The sequence below is a fragment of the Natator depressus genome, chromosome 25 (assembly GCF_965152275.1).
Source record: "Natator depressus isolate rNatDep1 chromosome 25, rNatDep2.hap1, whole genome shotgun sequence".
NCBI classification, from domain to species: Eukaryota; Metazoa; Chordata; order Testudines; family Cheloniidae; genus Natator; species Natator depressus.
The window spans coordinates 13311674-13327385 of NC_134258.1; the positions used below are offsets into that span (position 1 = coordinate 13311674).

The window sequence follows — 15712 nt, forward strand, 5'->3', positions numbered from 1 at the left end:
GGGTGTTTTGTTACAAATTTGCATTGTGTTTGTACGCTTGGGGGAAGTTTTCAAACTTGAGGCTAAATTGTCCAGAATTTGCAGTATTTTATAAAAAAAAAAGTGATTCCAGGTGAAACTAACTGGTCTCATCTTTATTTTATTTACTAAGGCCTTTGATGGTGCAACATACATAGATCCAGACCAAAACCAATGGTCCTGATCCTCTTGTTTACACCAGTTTTATTTTGGTATAACCTTATACGCTGCAGTGGAATCATTCCTGATTTCCACCAGTGTGAGCGAGGAAAGAATGGTTGAAATAAGAACCCGGTTTTTAACAAGGAGGGGAATTAAGCATTGGAACGACTTACCTAGGGATGGGTGGATTCTCCACAGAATCTCAGAAATGTAGAGTTGGAAGGGACCCTGACAGATCATCAAGTCCAGCCCTCTGTACCAAGGCTGGACCAAGTACACCTAGACCAGCCTTAGCAGGTGTTTGTCCAACCTGTTCTTAAAAACCTCCAGTGATGGGGGTCCCACGACCTTCCTTGGAAGCCTGTTCCAGAGCTTAACTACCCTGAGAGTTAGAAAGGTTGTCCTAATATCTAAGTTAAATCTTCTTTGCTGCAGATTTATCCCGATCTTCTGTGGACAGGGAGAACAATTGCTCCCTGTCCTCTTTATAACAGCCCTTAATAGAGCTGAAGAGTCTTATCAGACCCCCACCCCTTCCCCCTTCTCTTCTCAGGAATGCACATACCCAGCTTTTAAATGGTTTCCTCCGAGCTCAGGGTTTCTAACTCTTCCATCATTTTAGTAGCTCTCCTCTGGACTTTCTCCAGTTTGTCCCCATCTTTCTGAAGGTGCGATGCCCAGAACCAAACGTAGCGCTCCAGCTGAGGCCTCACCAGGGCTGAGTAGAGCAGGACAATTACCTCCCGTGTCTTACATATGCCACGCCTCCCGATACACCCCACAATGATCACTGGATCACATTGCTGACTCTCATTCAGTTTGTGATCCACTGTAACCCCCCAGACCCTTTTCAGTTGTACTGTCACCTTGCCAGTTATTCCCCATTTTGTAGTTGTACATTTGATTTTTCCTACTTGTGTGTAGTACTTTACATTTGTCTGTATTGATTTTCATCTTGTTGATTTCAGACCAATTCTCCACATTTTCAAGGTCATTTGAATTCTAATCCTGTCCTCCAAAGTGCTTGCAACCCCTCCTAGCTTGGTGTCATCTGCAAATGTTATAAGCATACTCTCCACTCAATGATCCAAGTCATTAATGAAAATATTGAATAGATCTGGACCCAGGACTGATCCCTGTGGTACCCCACTCAGTGAACCATTGATAATTACTCTCTCAGTACATTCTTTCAACCACTTGTGGACCCATCTTCTGTTTTCATCTAGACCATATTTCCCTAGTTTGTTTATGAGACTGTCATGTGGGACTGTGTCAAAAGCCTGACTAGAATCAAGAGATATCACATCTCCTACTCCCCCCGCCATCCACTAGGCCAGTAATCCATCAAAGAAGGAAATTGGTTTGGTTTGGCATGATTTGTTCCTTAGAACCCCATTATCTTCTAGGTGCTTACAAACTGATTGCTTTCTAATGTATCCCAGTATCTTTCCAGGTATCAAAGTTAAGATGACTGGTCTATAATTCTCGGGTTCCTCTTTGTTCCCTATTTTAAAGATAAGTGCAATGTTTGTCCTTCTCCAGTCCCCTGGGACCTCATCTGTCCTCCAAGGGGTCGCAAAGATAATTGCTAATGGTTCCGGGATTGCTTCAGCTAGTTCCTTAAGTATCGTATGGTGAAATTCATCTGGCCCTGCTGACTTGAATACGTCTCACTTATCTATATTCTTTAACCCATTTCCACTTGTGGTCCTTCCTCCTTGTTAATATTACTCGTGTTGAGTATCTGGTCACCATTAACCTTTTCAGTGAAATCTGAAGCACCATAAGCATTAAATCTCTCAGCCTTCTGGATCTCATCCATAATTAGCTCTCCTTGCCCCGTAAGTAGAGGACTTCCACCACTTATACCCTTTTAAATGAAGATTGAATCTTTCGAAAAGACATGCTCCAACTCAGCCACATGGTGCAGGAATGACAGGCTGAAATTTTGTGCCCTGTGTTAGGCAGGAAGTCAGATTAGCTGATCATAATGGTCCATCTGGCCTTTAAATTTGAGTCATTAATTATTGCAAGAGAAAAACAGAATCTTAAACTCCCGTCTTGTCACGTAAAAAGTTTTTCAGTTTCTCCTTCAAGGTGCTACTAATTATTCCAGAGAACACTTGGGCCACAAAGTCCCACCGAACATGAGCCTTACGGGATGTGTCTAACCCTATGATGCTGCATTCAGTGGCTCTGCACACAGATTCTGTACCAGCAGAACTATGGCAGGTTGGGAGTGATTTTTACTGATGATTTATACCAGTCTGATCCCTAATGTGGACGCAGTTACATTGATATAAAGGTGCCTTCGGTCAGTAACCCTTATGCCCCTTGCCATGTGGGAATAGCTATCCTAGTACATGTCAGTATAACTGCATCCACACTAGGGCAGGTTGCACCACTTTAAGTATACAGGGAAAGTTAAAGTGATTCAACTTTCTAGTGTAGACAAGGTCCCAAAGTTGCACCAGTTTACCTACACTGGTATCAAGTCATATCTTTAGTGTGATGTTGTGGGTAGCTCTGGGTGCTGGCTGTTCGCGTGAGTCTGTTGTAGCTCTTCCACGCTGATGACTTCTGTTTGCTCTCCCCCCAGGTGTTTAGGGAACCCAATGTCCCCAGGAGACAGACAGAGCAAGAGCCCTCGCTAGAACTGCCGCGCCCCATCCCCACGCAGACACGCCCCGGGTGTGCTAAAAGCAAGGGGCTGATTCCAGCCGGGCGCCCTTGGCACGGAGCAGGTAAGGCGCAGGAGGCCAAGGCCAGGCCGCGGTCTGCAGAGGTTGGGGCTCCTTCAGATCCATTGGTCTCCTCTGGGGTGCGTTTCTGTTTCGGTTTCGATAGAGGGGCTCCCTTTTCCTGAGCAGAGGGCAAGGCGGGCCCTGAGGTCCCTGCCTGCTTCACCTGCCCAAGGAGCTGCGGGGGGGGCACTGAGATGATGGGTGGGGTGAAGGGGACAGGAAGGGCTCCCCCAGGCTGCTCTCTGGGACTGGGCTGGTTCCGTCTGGGCTGCCCTGTCCTTGCAGCTGCAGGGTTGTGGGGGGGCAGCTCACACACACACACCCCCACCCCACCCCCCCCAGGCCACGGGCAGGGAACATTTCCCTCTGTCAATGTGGGCGTGGCTCTGAGCCTCAGAAGGGGAGGAGGGCGCAGGGTGGGGGTGCGTCATGAGGGTCGTGCTGGCCGAGCCCACCAATCAGGCGGGCCGCCCGGGCTCCCCCAGCGCCCCGGGGAGCCGCGGCAGCGCGAGCGGGGCGGGCCGGCCATGCCGCGGCGCTGGCAGGGAGCTGTCCTTCAGCACCACCCGCAGCCTCGCGGCGGCTCGCCCCGCCGCCAGCCCCCGCGGCGGCCGGGATCTGTCCGGCGCTGGAGCCCCGGCGAGCGCTCGCCCGCCGCCCTGCGCCGCCAGCCCGCCGCGGGGCACCCGGCAGCGCTCCCCCGCGGCAGCCCCGCAGCCCAGCCCCTGCCCCCGCGAGCCCACGCCCCGGGGGGGCGCGCCCGCCCCTGCCCCCGCCGCTGCCGCTGCGCAGCGAAGCCGCCCCCCGCCCCGCGGGGTGCGCAGCCGGGCTGCGGAGCGGAGGAGCGGGCTCGCGTGCGGCAGCCCCCTTCCCCGCCGCGGGGCCCCGCGCAGCGCGCCCCCCGCCCGCCTTTGCCGCCGCTGCGCCCGCCGCCGGGGGAGAGCCGACCGCCGCGCCGGCTGGAGCCCGAGCCGCAGCGCTGCCGCTGTCAGCAGCGAGCCGGGGGCGAGGCGGGGCGGCGAGCTCCGAGCCCGCAGCCGCGCCAGCGGCTCGCAAACTTCCCCGGCGCCGGCGGCTCCTGCGCGTCGCGGCGCTGCGGGTCCCGGAGCCCCCCGGAGCAGCAGGTAGGGGCGTGTGTGGGGGTGTGTGTGTGTGTTCTAGCGACTGTGTGTGTGTGTTTGTGTGTTTGTGTTTGTGTGTTCTAGCGACTCTGTGTATGTGTGTTTTCTAGTGTGTGTGTGTGTGTGTGTGTTCTAGCGACTCTGTGTGTGTGTGTTTTCTCTGGGGACTGTGCACTTTTCCCCCGTGCTCCTCTTAGCTTCTCCTTGCCCATTGTCATTGTGCAGTGCAGTTTGGTCCCCCTGGTGTGTGTGTGTGTTTGGTTTGTAAAGCTCACACAATGCACCACTGGAGGGGGGGAGGGAGGATTTGCTAGCAGCCCTGCTCTCCGAGTCCAGCTAATTGCAGCTGGCAGAGGAGAGATTAGTGAAGTGGGGAGAGAGAAAACCCGATGGACCCAGTCAAGGGGGGGGGGATTTTAATGATGCTTGGCTGCTAGCAGATCTTTGTCTGAAGAGCCTGGGACTTACCAAGGAAAATGTAGGTACCGGGGTTGTGTTAAATACCTGATTCCTTTCTGTGTGGTTAGGAATGGGGGATAGATATATACCTTCATAGGAAACCTGGATATGTTTCTTTCCCACCCCCGAAAACCTAATGAGGCTGCTGGAATCCCATAGAACTGTCGGGGTCCCCCCTGGCCTGAACTGCTGGGTTTAGAACATTTTGATGACAGGCTCAAACTTTGCCTTCTTCCCTCCCCGCATTATCTTGTGGAAGTGAAGTCCTGGCCTTGCAGAGGGTGTTGGGGGTGGGCTCGTCCATCAGGACTGTGTGCTGAGCCCTGCTTCTTTCTGAGCTGAAGGATGTGATGCTGAATTGGGGGGGAGGGAGAGGGATTCTTGAAAGTGGCTAAAAATTCAGCGCAGGGCTTTGTCCTTCTCTGAGACTGAACGGTCCGTGGGGGTCTGTGAGACTGGGCCCAAGGAATGATTCAGGGATAATTTTGTTTGTAAGGGTGTGAAATTCTCTCTGTTACTATGGCCTTATCCAGCAGTTCTCAACCTGGGGGTCACAATCCCACAGGTGTCAGGGGGCCACGCCCACCCTGCTCTTCCTGCAGTGCTAAATGGGAAAAGGGGGGCAGGGTCCCAGATAGACTGCGGGTGGGTGGGAGGAGGGTGATCCCTGTGTGGGGAAAGGGGCCCTGGCTTGGAGATGGGTAAGAATCCCTGTCCTTGTCACTCCCAGTCTCTTCCCTTAACCTTGAGTTTCACCTGATTCTGTTTTCTGGTTGGCTGGTTGGTTTCCTGTCAATTGTAGCTAAAGTGCTGTTTGATTCCATCTCTGGGTGAGTCCCAAATGCTCACACCCTGGGGTAGGGGAAATGGAAATAAACGGGCGGTAGCCTCACCTGCCTAGGGTCTGCTGACTTATGGCTCCTGAACATTTCTCTGATCCTCCTCACGTTGGTGTTCAGTAAACCTTGAATGAGCAGAGGGCTTAGAATGAGGGGAGCGTTCTTCAGTCTGAACTTTCTAATATCCCTGGCATTGGGCAGAGACCCATTCAATCAAAGGGAATTAGTAGCTGTGGCAGACAGAGGTGAGGATAGCTTGTGTGTGTGTATCTATCTATGCAGAGGCTCAGAGAACTACCCAAAGTAAAGGCTGGAGTTTTCAGTAGGAACCTAAGTGAATTAGGTGCATACGTTCCATGGAATTCCAACGGATAGGGAGCACCCAACTCCTTTTATGCTCCTTTGAAAATCTCACTCAATATATTTGGGCTTGATCCAATGCCCATTGAACTCAGTGAGTTTAAATCAGGCCTTTACATCCAACCAAGGTGTTCATGTCTTGTTTTATCTCAGCTGGACCATCAGAGTTTTCTCTTTTTTAATTAACCTATTGATTGATTGCAAGGTTTTCTACAGAGGATAAAAGATCCCTGATAATTCACCAGAGAGATTGAAAAAACAAAATAGACAAACTGTTCATGCGTTATCTTTGTGCTTTTGCCTTTTATAACTTCTCAAAAGGGATCCAAGACTTTAATATTAGAAGTCACGCGTTGCGAGTAATGTCTTCTATTAGAAGGAGTTTGAAGCTTTTCCAGAGTAACAGCTGGTTTGCTTTTTTACCATAACGTCACTTCCTAATGGAGTGGAAGTGTGGCCGGGCAGCCTTAGCCATGTAAAGATGGGTTAGCAAGTTTAGTGTCTGCAAACAGCTGCATCTCCATGTAGGTATTGACTTGGCTAGCTTAACGGTTCAGTGTTTCTGCAGTGAAGTCCAGCCATCCAACCCTAGAACACTGCAGTAGCTGGACAGTATTTCCCAAACCGGGCTTGCAGAAAGAGGTGTGCAAAAGCCATGGAATTGCTCGTGCCAAGTCAATTTATATGGATATGAAAGGAAGAGGCCTCTCTCTCTCTCTCTCTCTCTGCACCCACTGGGTTTATAGAATTAGCAACAATGTGCATTTAAAATTGTCTGTCACCAGCAGCTGTAGATCTCAGCGACTGGAGGGAGGAGTGGTGGTGGGGACTTAGGATAAAGGGAAAGGAAAATAGAAATGTCACATTCGTGTCCTCGCTGCCTCCATCATGGGCTGGGAGATGAATCAGAGCAGCGCTGGGGAAGTGGACTCCGAAACAGGTCCAGGAAGGGGGAGAATCAAATTTTGGAAAACTGCTTGATTAAATGTCGTCTTTTATCAGTATCGGTCAGTTCCGCCCGATGCAGGAAATTGTCTTTCTAGAGCAAGGGAAATCCTGCGCTGTTTTGCAGGGTCTTTGAATGACACCCTTTACTTTTAATTCCCTTCCTACTGGCCTGCCCCTTTCCCCAAAAAAGTGATGGTGTCTTTCCATAAATGGTCCAGATCAGCTGAGGTAAATCAGCCCTAGTTCTGATTAAATCAGTGGGGCCAGATCCCCACCTGTTACAAATCAGCATCACTCTCTTACTGTCAGTGATGCTCTCCTGATTTAAACCAGATGAGGATCTGGCCCAGACTGTTGCAGGAGTAAGGGATCAAAATCTATCCTTTTTGATTTTGTTCAGCTAAGGGACCAGTCGTGGCCTGAGAATATTTGATAACTGCTTATATGGGGATGGTGGGAGGTTTTAAAAAGCCCTGATAAGTAACGTTTGTACGGCTGCAGATCCAGGCTTCGTGACTTGTCCTCAGCAGCATTTGTTTGCTGAGAGAGGCCTTCTAATCTATTACAACTGGGGGACTAGCCTGTCACCTGGGGTGCGAAGGGAGGCTACAACCATGCGAATGGAGGCAGGCAGCATTGAACAAGAAAGCTGGGATCCTAGGGAAGGGACCGGCCCCTCCAGTGACAGCCGGGGGGTTCACTGCTCGTCCCGTGACAGTGCCGCGTGTGCAGCTCTTGATTTATGTAATTTGAGTATTTCCCGCAATAAAATGCATCCACACCAAAGTCAAGTCTGAAAGGCATCTCAACGTTGCATCTGGATCTCAAAGTGATGGGGTCTATAAAAAGACTCTTTTGCCCCCAAATAAGCATCCCTGGCCCACTCTTCCCCCCCCACCCCTGCCAATCACTGCCCCAGGGAAGTTGATAAACTAGGAAGAGGCTTTGCAATCTGCCCTTAAGAAGGGGTGGGATGTGTGTGTTTGTGTCGTGCTCTGTGTTTGTGTCGTGCCCTCTCCTAGTGAGGTGTGTCTGTATCTACAATGGAGGAGCTCTGATATATGGGCCTGATCCTGCAAGCCTTTCTTTGCTCAGCTGCCTCGCTCTGGCAGGGTGCTTGTGTGAGGGAAGGCTCCTGGCAGAGGGAAAAAGGGTTTTCAGGATCAGAACTGTTGCCTGGATCCTCTGATCTCCATGGAGGCAGGCAGGGGATTTTTTTAGAAGGACAGCCTGATGCTTTGCAGTTCTGTGACTTTCACCGAGGATGGCAAAGCGCATCCCAAAGACCACGTAACAACCCCTTCCCCCCAACTCAATAAACAATAAAAGTCCCAGCCCTGGGCAGGGGGTGGCGGCGCCCGTTAGCATCAGGTGAGCAAACAGGGCAACGAGGGCAGGAGACGCGTGGCTGAAGGTCGCGCAGTGAGTCGGGGACAGAACCGAGGCAGCGAGATTCCAAATCGCCCGTTATTCCCTCTAACCCGTGTTCTCCTGACAGCTGGGAGTAGAACCCAGGAGTCCTGACTCCACCTGCCCCACTAGCCCGCCCTCCACTAAAGCTATGTTTGGAATGATACAGAAGCTAAAAGCACAGCTGTGATGCCTCCCATAGCCAAGGAAAGGAAAGGGCGTGGGGTCTTTCGCTTTCAGGGTCAGGGCTGCTCTGCTCTTACCAGTTGTTGCGTGACCTTGGCCAAGCCACTTCCCTCTTTGGGCCTCAGTTTCCCCATCGGTACAATGCAAGGTAGTCCCTGCCTAGCCCATGCCCAAAAGGCGCTCTCAGCTCCTTGGTGGGAAGCTGGTGTGGAAGGGCGCCCGCTAAAGCCAAGAGGCAGCACAGAGCAGCCACCGTCTCACTCCGTTGCCTGTCCTCAGTCCCCATTTAAAGGATCGTTAACGAGGTGCTGAGCAATGGGCTGGATCCTCCCTTGGTTTGAATGGAGCCTGAAGGGACCAGGCACCAAGGCCCAGCCTGTGGGCCTGTGTTGGCAGCTTGGGGGGGGCTCCTCCGGTATGTTTGGGGACACAGCCCCCAGCGCCGACCTCCCTTTGTTCTAAGTGCTTTGTAATTAGTAGAGTGGCCCGAGTGCGATCTGTGTCTGGAGATAGAGAACGGAAGCGTGCTGAGCCAAGCTGGGGCCGCGTTTATACAGGGCAGGAAACCAGTGGCAGCGGCTTCGCCCAGTGGGGGCTTTTCCAATTAACTTGATTGCAGAGGAGCCAAGAATTGGGTCTAAGGTGCAGAGTTTATTCTATAACATGACCCAGCAGCTGCAGGACCCACAGCAGATGCATTTAACCAGCTGTTGTTTCACGGGTGTTTCAGTTGTGGAAGGCAATGCTGTGCAAAGGGTTAGAGGCCCTGGACTGGGACTCAGGAAACCTGAGTTCTGTTCCCAGCTCTGCCACTGGTCTGGTGGGTGACCTTGGGCAAGTCACTTCCCTGCTCTGTGCCTCAGTTTCCCCTCCCACCTTTGTGTGTGTTGCCTGCGATATAAATCTTTGGGGTGGGGACTGTCTCTCACTATGTGTCCTGATCTCAGTTGGGCCTTCTAGGTGCTACTGTAATACAAAGATAGAACAAGCGTACGGAGGGAGTGCTGTGTGTTAGGGAGAGCACACAACTGGGTGTCAGGACTCCTGGGTTCTCTTCTTGGCTTAAGGAGGGTGTGTGGCCTAGAGATTAAGGCACAGGGATGTCAGTCAGGGCTCTTGGCTTCTAGGCACAGCTCAACACTTGGGCAAGTCACTTCCCTGCTCTGTGCCTCAGTTTCCCCACCTGTAAAATACAGATAGTGAGTTCTGCCTAGCTCCTGTGGTGACAGGCACCATATAACTGCTGAGCACAATGATCGTCTACTATGAATAACTCCAGAGTGGCGGCCTTGTTGCAAATGCTTCCTTGCTCCATGCAGTGTATGGACCTGAGGCCCGTTGCTGAGTGGATAATCAGCTGTTCTAGCACATCAGTCAAACAGCATTTAATAAAAGCCCGTCCTGAGGTGGGAACTCGGCGCCAACGCCAGACAACGTGTGACCTACAGTAACACAGTGTGGCTCTTTGTCTCCCTCTAGTGACTGGACCAAATAGAGCAGTTTATGAGTCAGTTACAGGCTTAAAGTGACTGCACCTGGCCCTTTAGTGCAGGCAGTCGGGGCTGGTGATTTGAGATCCCAGGTGCAATCCACACAAGCCGGGGTGTTGTTACAAGCGATAGCTTAAATGCACGATGCTGCATAACAGCAGTTGTATATGAAGGTTCCCCATGCTTTGCAGTTTGCCTGGTGATTTATGCTGAGAAGGCAAGAGAATGGCTCATACCCTTGCACATCCTGAGGGCAGGGGTTCGCCACTTTATGCTGCAGAGGACACCGCCAGAACCCCGCAGTGGGTTTTCCCCCTCAGTTTGCCATCAATCCCCACCCTACAGACACATCCCTGAAAGATCAGAGAGCCGCCCTCCTACCAGCCCTGTCCTCATCCACCAGCTGTGGCCCCGACAGCCACCAGCTTGATAGGCCCCTCGTGCAGGACAGGTAACATCATGCCCTGCCGAGCTTGGCTATGCCGGGAATAAAGAGCAGAATCTCATTGCTCCCCACTTGCCCCTGCTGCGGCAGTACCCCGAATTCTAGCACCTGTGGCCCGAAGTAGGCAGCCCACCAGAACCATTTGGAAAGGCCGTTACCGAACGCAGTGGCCGGTGATCATCCTGCGTGGTGGCGTGGCATTGGGGTGGCTGGGAGCCCGCAGCCTTGGAGAGGGGCCGGATCTGGGGCAAATAGCTGTCGCTCGGGAATTGTTTCCTAAGAGGCAGTGTGCAAAAGGTGCCCAATAGAAGCAGACAGCCAATTAATCTCCCCCTCATTTAGAAAACATTAAAGAACAAATAGTCCAGTGGCTGCCATCGGGTCGTGGCTGATGGCGCAGGTATGGAGCATGCCCATCCAGAAGACAAGTTGGAGGCCCACCGCGCTTAGAGAAAGCAAACCAAGAGGCAAAAAGAATGGTCAGCGGAGGAAAATGTTGCATTTGAGACTGTCCTCTGCCAGCGATCCCGTCGGCCCCCTGTATTCCTTTAGCAGAGGTGCAGGTACTGGGACACCTGCGTTCTGTTCCAGCCACCGAGAGGGGAGTGGTGTTTAGTGGTTAGAACAGGGACTTGGGAGTTAGGACTCCTGGGTTCTATTCCTGGCCCGGGGAGGGGAGGCTAATGTGTTAGAGCAGAGGGGGCAGGGCACCTAGGTTCAACTCCCAACCAGGATTCGCTGGGTGACATTGAGAGAAAAGGTGGGTGAGGGAATATCTTGGACTGGCCCAACTTCTGTTGGTGGAAGAGGGTGATACGGTTTAATTTTCTCCCCTGTTCAAACTTACCCTGGAGCGATTCTTCACCTCACAAGAAGAGGGGAGAAAATCATATGATTCCAACCTCACTCACCAGCAGAAGCTGGTCCAATACAAGATATTCCCTCCCCGACCTTGTCTCTCTCGTACCCTGGGACCGACACGGCTACACCAACCCTGTAAACAACAACAAGTGACCTTGGGAAGGTCGCTTCTGGCAAAGGTTTTATCCCCCAGCTGCAGCCGTTGTGAGTAAGGCCTTGGTTACACTTTACAAGTTATATTGGTATAACTATATTGGTTAGGAAGGGTTGATTGTTTTTCACCTGAAATAATTATACAGGTGAGACGTAGTTAGATTAGTGTAAAGGTACCTTACACTGATACAGCTTATTCCCCGTCCTGTATGCGAATAACTATGCTGCTGTTTCTGCATTCACACTAGGGTCTTCGTACCACTTTAGCTAGACGGCGTGCAGTGCTGTTTCTAGTGTAGACGAGGCCTGCATGTCTCTGGGTCTCTGCTGTGTCATTTGTAAAGGGGGGGGAATAGAATTGGCTGAGAATTTTTGACCCAAACTTCTTCTTTTTTTTTTTTTTTTGGTGAAAGATGAAGGTTTGGATCAACTGAAACGTTTCACAAATTTGCATCGAGTTTGGGGAACCGTTTTGGTTTAAAAAAAAGTCAAAACGTTTTGTTTGAACATTTTTTTAACCAAACAATTGGATTTTTTGATTCAAAAGTATCTTTAAAAACATTTTCAAAATAAAAGTAAAAGGGAAAAGAAGCTGGAAATCGAATGACATTTTTTCAACTTTTTGAATTTGACAAAAATTCCCCAAAAGTTTGGTTTGGGGTCGACCCAAAATGATTCCCCCCCCCCAAATCCGTTATTCGCCCAGCAGTAGGTGATAAAAATACCCTTAAATTGCACCTGGCACAAAGGGAGAATAATCCTGAATTCCTGTAAGCTAGATCTTCCTTTCTCCTTTTTTGGAGGACAGAAGGGATCAGCAGGATGGAGGAGTTATTTATTTATTTATTTATTTTCTTACTGACATTTTCTGTTGAAACTGAACGATTCAAGAGGTTGAAATAGGGTTTGTGATGCCAGGTCTGGACTGGACCCTCACACACCTGAGATGACATGCTCCCCTCAGACAATTTCAGTTTTGACAAAACCAAATTTTTCCTTTTGGGAAAATATGAATGCAGCTAATTCCTGCCAGCTCGGACTCTGAGCAGAGGAGTTAGGGCCTACGCTGCATCCTGGGATGGGGAATCCTGGGGTCAGAGAGCAGCCCCAGCCACCCAGGACATGGACACATGACCCCAAATTTACAGTTTCTCATTTTCAGCTCTCATGGGAGAGTTTGCAGATTATTGGGGGGAGGTGGGGGTCAGGGAGGTACCACCCGGACGCTCATACTAATGTGAACCCAACCTCTTACCTGACTGCCCCGACAGGGCATACTCCTTCCTGTCCTCACAACTGAAGCAGTTAAATGGCCCGTCACACCCTCTCTGCTCCACATAGTTTATCAGATTTTCTCCTCTCCCCCAGTTTAGCCTGGGCACTGTCTCTGAACCTTTCTCTGGTCTCTGCTGCAGAGAAATCCCTGCGGATGCTCATGCCACCTCCCCAGCCTTGTCATAGCACAGAGAGCACTGAGCTGTGGCAGGAGAAATGGTGTTGGCAGGGGATGCAGCAGGTTACAGGCCTCTGCGAGTGAAATTCATGCTCTGTCAGGGCCCGATCCTGCTCCTCTGAGTCACGGGGAGATGGAGCGGTTGGCCTGGGAATGGATCCAGTGATTATGGAACTGGCACTCTGCCAGGAGAGGGGCCCACTTTACATATGGGGAAACTGAGGCAAAGGGGGGTGGGGGAGGTGACTTGCCCAAAGTCACAAGAGAAGTCAGTGGCAGAGCTGGAAATAGTCCTGAACAGAGTCCTGATTCCCACCCCCCTTTTCTAACCACTAGACCACCCTCCCTCCAAAAGCCGGGGACAGAAGCCCTTTTCCACTTGTGCTCTAACCAGTATCCTTACAGGGAAAAAAAGATACTTTCGGTTTTGATATCCATGGGCTTGAGAGAACCTTTTCAGGGATGCTGTCTGAGTTCGTGGTCCCAGCTTTGCCGGTGGGTTGTAACATTTCACGTCTTGTGTCTTTTTTTTTTTCCAAATTCCAAGCCCTGTTTTTAAACCTGGCATGTTGGAAAGTTTGACTTTTATATTTAGCCAGAGTTCCATCCCGAGCTTACTCCCCTAGCTCTGTTGCTGCCTTTGGTGCCCAGAGGCTGCGGACAATATTATTTCCGCCCAGATGTTTGTCCACTAAATCATGTGCACACTTGCAGCGATGACCCTGGAAGAGAGCTATCTGTTTCTGATGCCTGCTCTTGGTGTGTGTCATGAGGGAATAACGAGGAACACAGCCAAACAGTTACGAAAAACCAACCCCTCAAATAATTCCCACCACACCCACAGCTGGAGGGACACTATATCAAATCTGGGCTTTGTAACAGACCCCAGCTCCTGATCCTTTCAGAAATAGGGTTCCTAATTAGGAATAATTCTGTTCGTGTATTTCGTTGCTGGGCATATATTGGTTCATTTCTATAGCGACTTTGGCTCTGCCCTTTGGGCGGGGCTGTCTTTCAGTTTTGTTTGTACAGCGCTGAGCGCAATTGGATTCTGGTCTGTGACAAATAAATAACAGCAGTATTAACAAACCTACGTAGTAAGCGAAATGTGAACTGCCCTTTTAAGAAGAGGGAGGGGGCACTTGGCGCGGGGCCTTCCTGGGGGCCGGTGTGCAGGGTGAGTGGTTGGCACGGAGCTGGGGACGAGGACTCAGCTTCGCCACTGAAGTCCACGGAGCTTTGCTGCTTTGCACCAGCTTGGGGGCTGGATGACTCAGGGGTCGGCAATGCACTACGGAGCCTTTCGCTGCAACGTCGCTGGTTCAAATCCAGGCCGGGCTGGTAGGGGGCAAAAGCCATTTCCAGCTAACACCTGTTTGGGCAGCCCCTGGGTGCAGTGAGTTTGGTGGGACTCAGCACACTGACGCTCTGGAAAGCTGCTGACAGGGTTAAAGAGGTCAGGCTGGGCTCACTTCTGCGCCCTGCAGGCTAGGCCTGGGTGCGGGCAGTGGTCCCTCTATCTTTGGGATTAGGGAGGATCACGCCAGGGGCCGATTTGCAGGGGGAGCTTGCGATCCATGCCACGCACTCCTGTGGCTGAACAGAAGCAGGGATGTCCATCTGGCACCTCGTCCCAGCCCCAGGGGGCTCGTGCGGCTGCCATCTCTTCATCCACTGGGGGTAACCCCAGCGAACGGAGCGAGAGCCGGCGGGGGGCTACGAGCATCAGCCAGGCAGGGTGGACCCAAGTGATTGCTGTAAAGAAAGGGTAGAGGCTGCTCTGAACTAGGGCTCTGGGAAGGGGATTGGGGATGGGGAGACCCTGAGGGTTGAGGCGAGCGAGGAGCATGTGATGGAGCAGGTGTATTAGGCTAAGGGCCAGCTAACTCCCTCGGAGCACAAGTGTGGGGATCTGAATTTGGACCAGCAAGGCCGTCTGGTCCTACAGAGGTCAATGCTGATTCCCAAGTGAGAGTGCCCGGCTGTCATCCACCGCGCCCCCTACCACTGCACTGGGGCATCGGGGTCTGCACTGGCTTAGAAGTGAGATCTACCGAGTCCCCACAGTGCCCCCTCGCACCACGCAGGACCGTGGGGGTCAATGCTGAGTCACCAGCACGCAGCCTGCGTCCCCTGCGGCTGTCTCGCACCCAGGCCTGACCCTGCTGAGCTTGGGAGGGCTGCCGGAGATCACAGCTGGAGATGAGGTCGCTGCAAAAGACACCTCTCCTGAGCAAGTGTGTTCTGCTGATTCATGAGCTGGGGAGGGCAAACTGGGCCCTGGGAGGCAGAAAGCAAGAGACATTTCCTGGCACTGGTTCCTTGTGGGCACGGAGCCGCCGACCGAGCCGGCTGTATCTGAACCCCTGTCCCCATGGCACCAACAAAACACCATCTCTCTCCTTGCCGCCTGTCTCTCTCTCCTTTCCATGCGGAGGGCAGAGGCTTTCTCGCTCGCCTTCCACGCTCTCCTCCTGGCCTGTGAATGCTGATGAGAGCATTGCTGGGCCTCTCCCTGGCCACGGTTCGCTCTCTGCTCTGTCTCATAGATTTTGGAGTATTTGCTTTTACATTGGCCATCCGCAGGGGCAGCGGGTGCCTCTGATGAGCCGCAAGGGAGGTGATGCAAACTGGGTTGAACATCAAATGGGTTTCTTCCTTCAACAGCCGAAGTGAGGGGTCTTTGCATCTCCCGGAGGCTAAGGAGGCCGTAAGCGGAGAAGACAGAGAGGATACCTGGGCATTCTGAGGTTCAGTGGGGGGGGCTGTAGGGGGGTGTACGCACAAATGTGTGTGAGATTGGCCCCAGGCTCATGTGTGCACGAGTGTGACCAGTGTGTGTGTGAGATCAGCACCAGGCCGGGGTGCGTGACCACCACTAGGTCTCTGGGACCGTGTGTGCACAGTGCTGAATTAACACACAGGTAAACTAGGCATGTGTCTTGGTCCCAGATTTGGGTAGGATGGGGGGCAAAATATGGGGAGGGGGGTGGTTGTTTTTTTAAACTGCTCCCGTATTTATTTCAGTGGTCTGCTCCCAGATTGCAGGCAGCCTGCCCTTTG

At 51.9% G+C, this 15712-nt stretch overlaps 1 protein-coding gene across 1 annotated transcript in view; it reads left to right on the forward strand.

Annotated features, from left to right (window-relative positions):
- Window positions 1–3451: 3451 nt before the first annotated feature.
- Window positions 3452–15712, forward strand: part of KCNN1 (potassium calcium-activated channel subfamily N member 1) — a 51173-nt gene continuing 38912 nt past the window's right edge. The window contains exon 1 of the mRNA XM_074939535.1: window positions 3452–4048. Within this exon, the coding sequence (XP_074795636.1) occupies window positions 3452–4048 (597 nt within the window). The remainder of the gene's footprint in view (window positions 4049–15712) is intronic.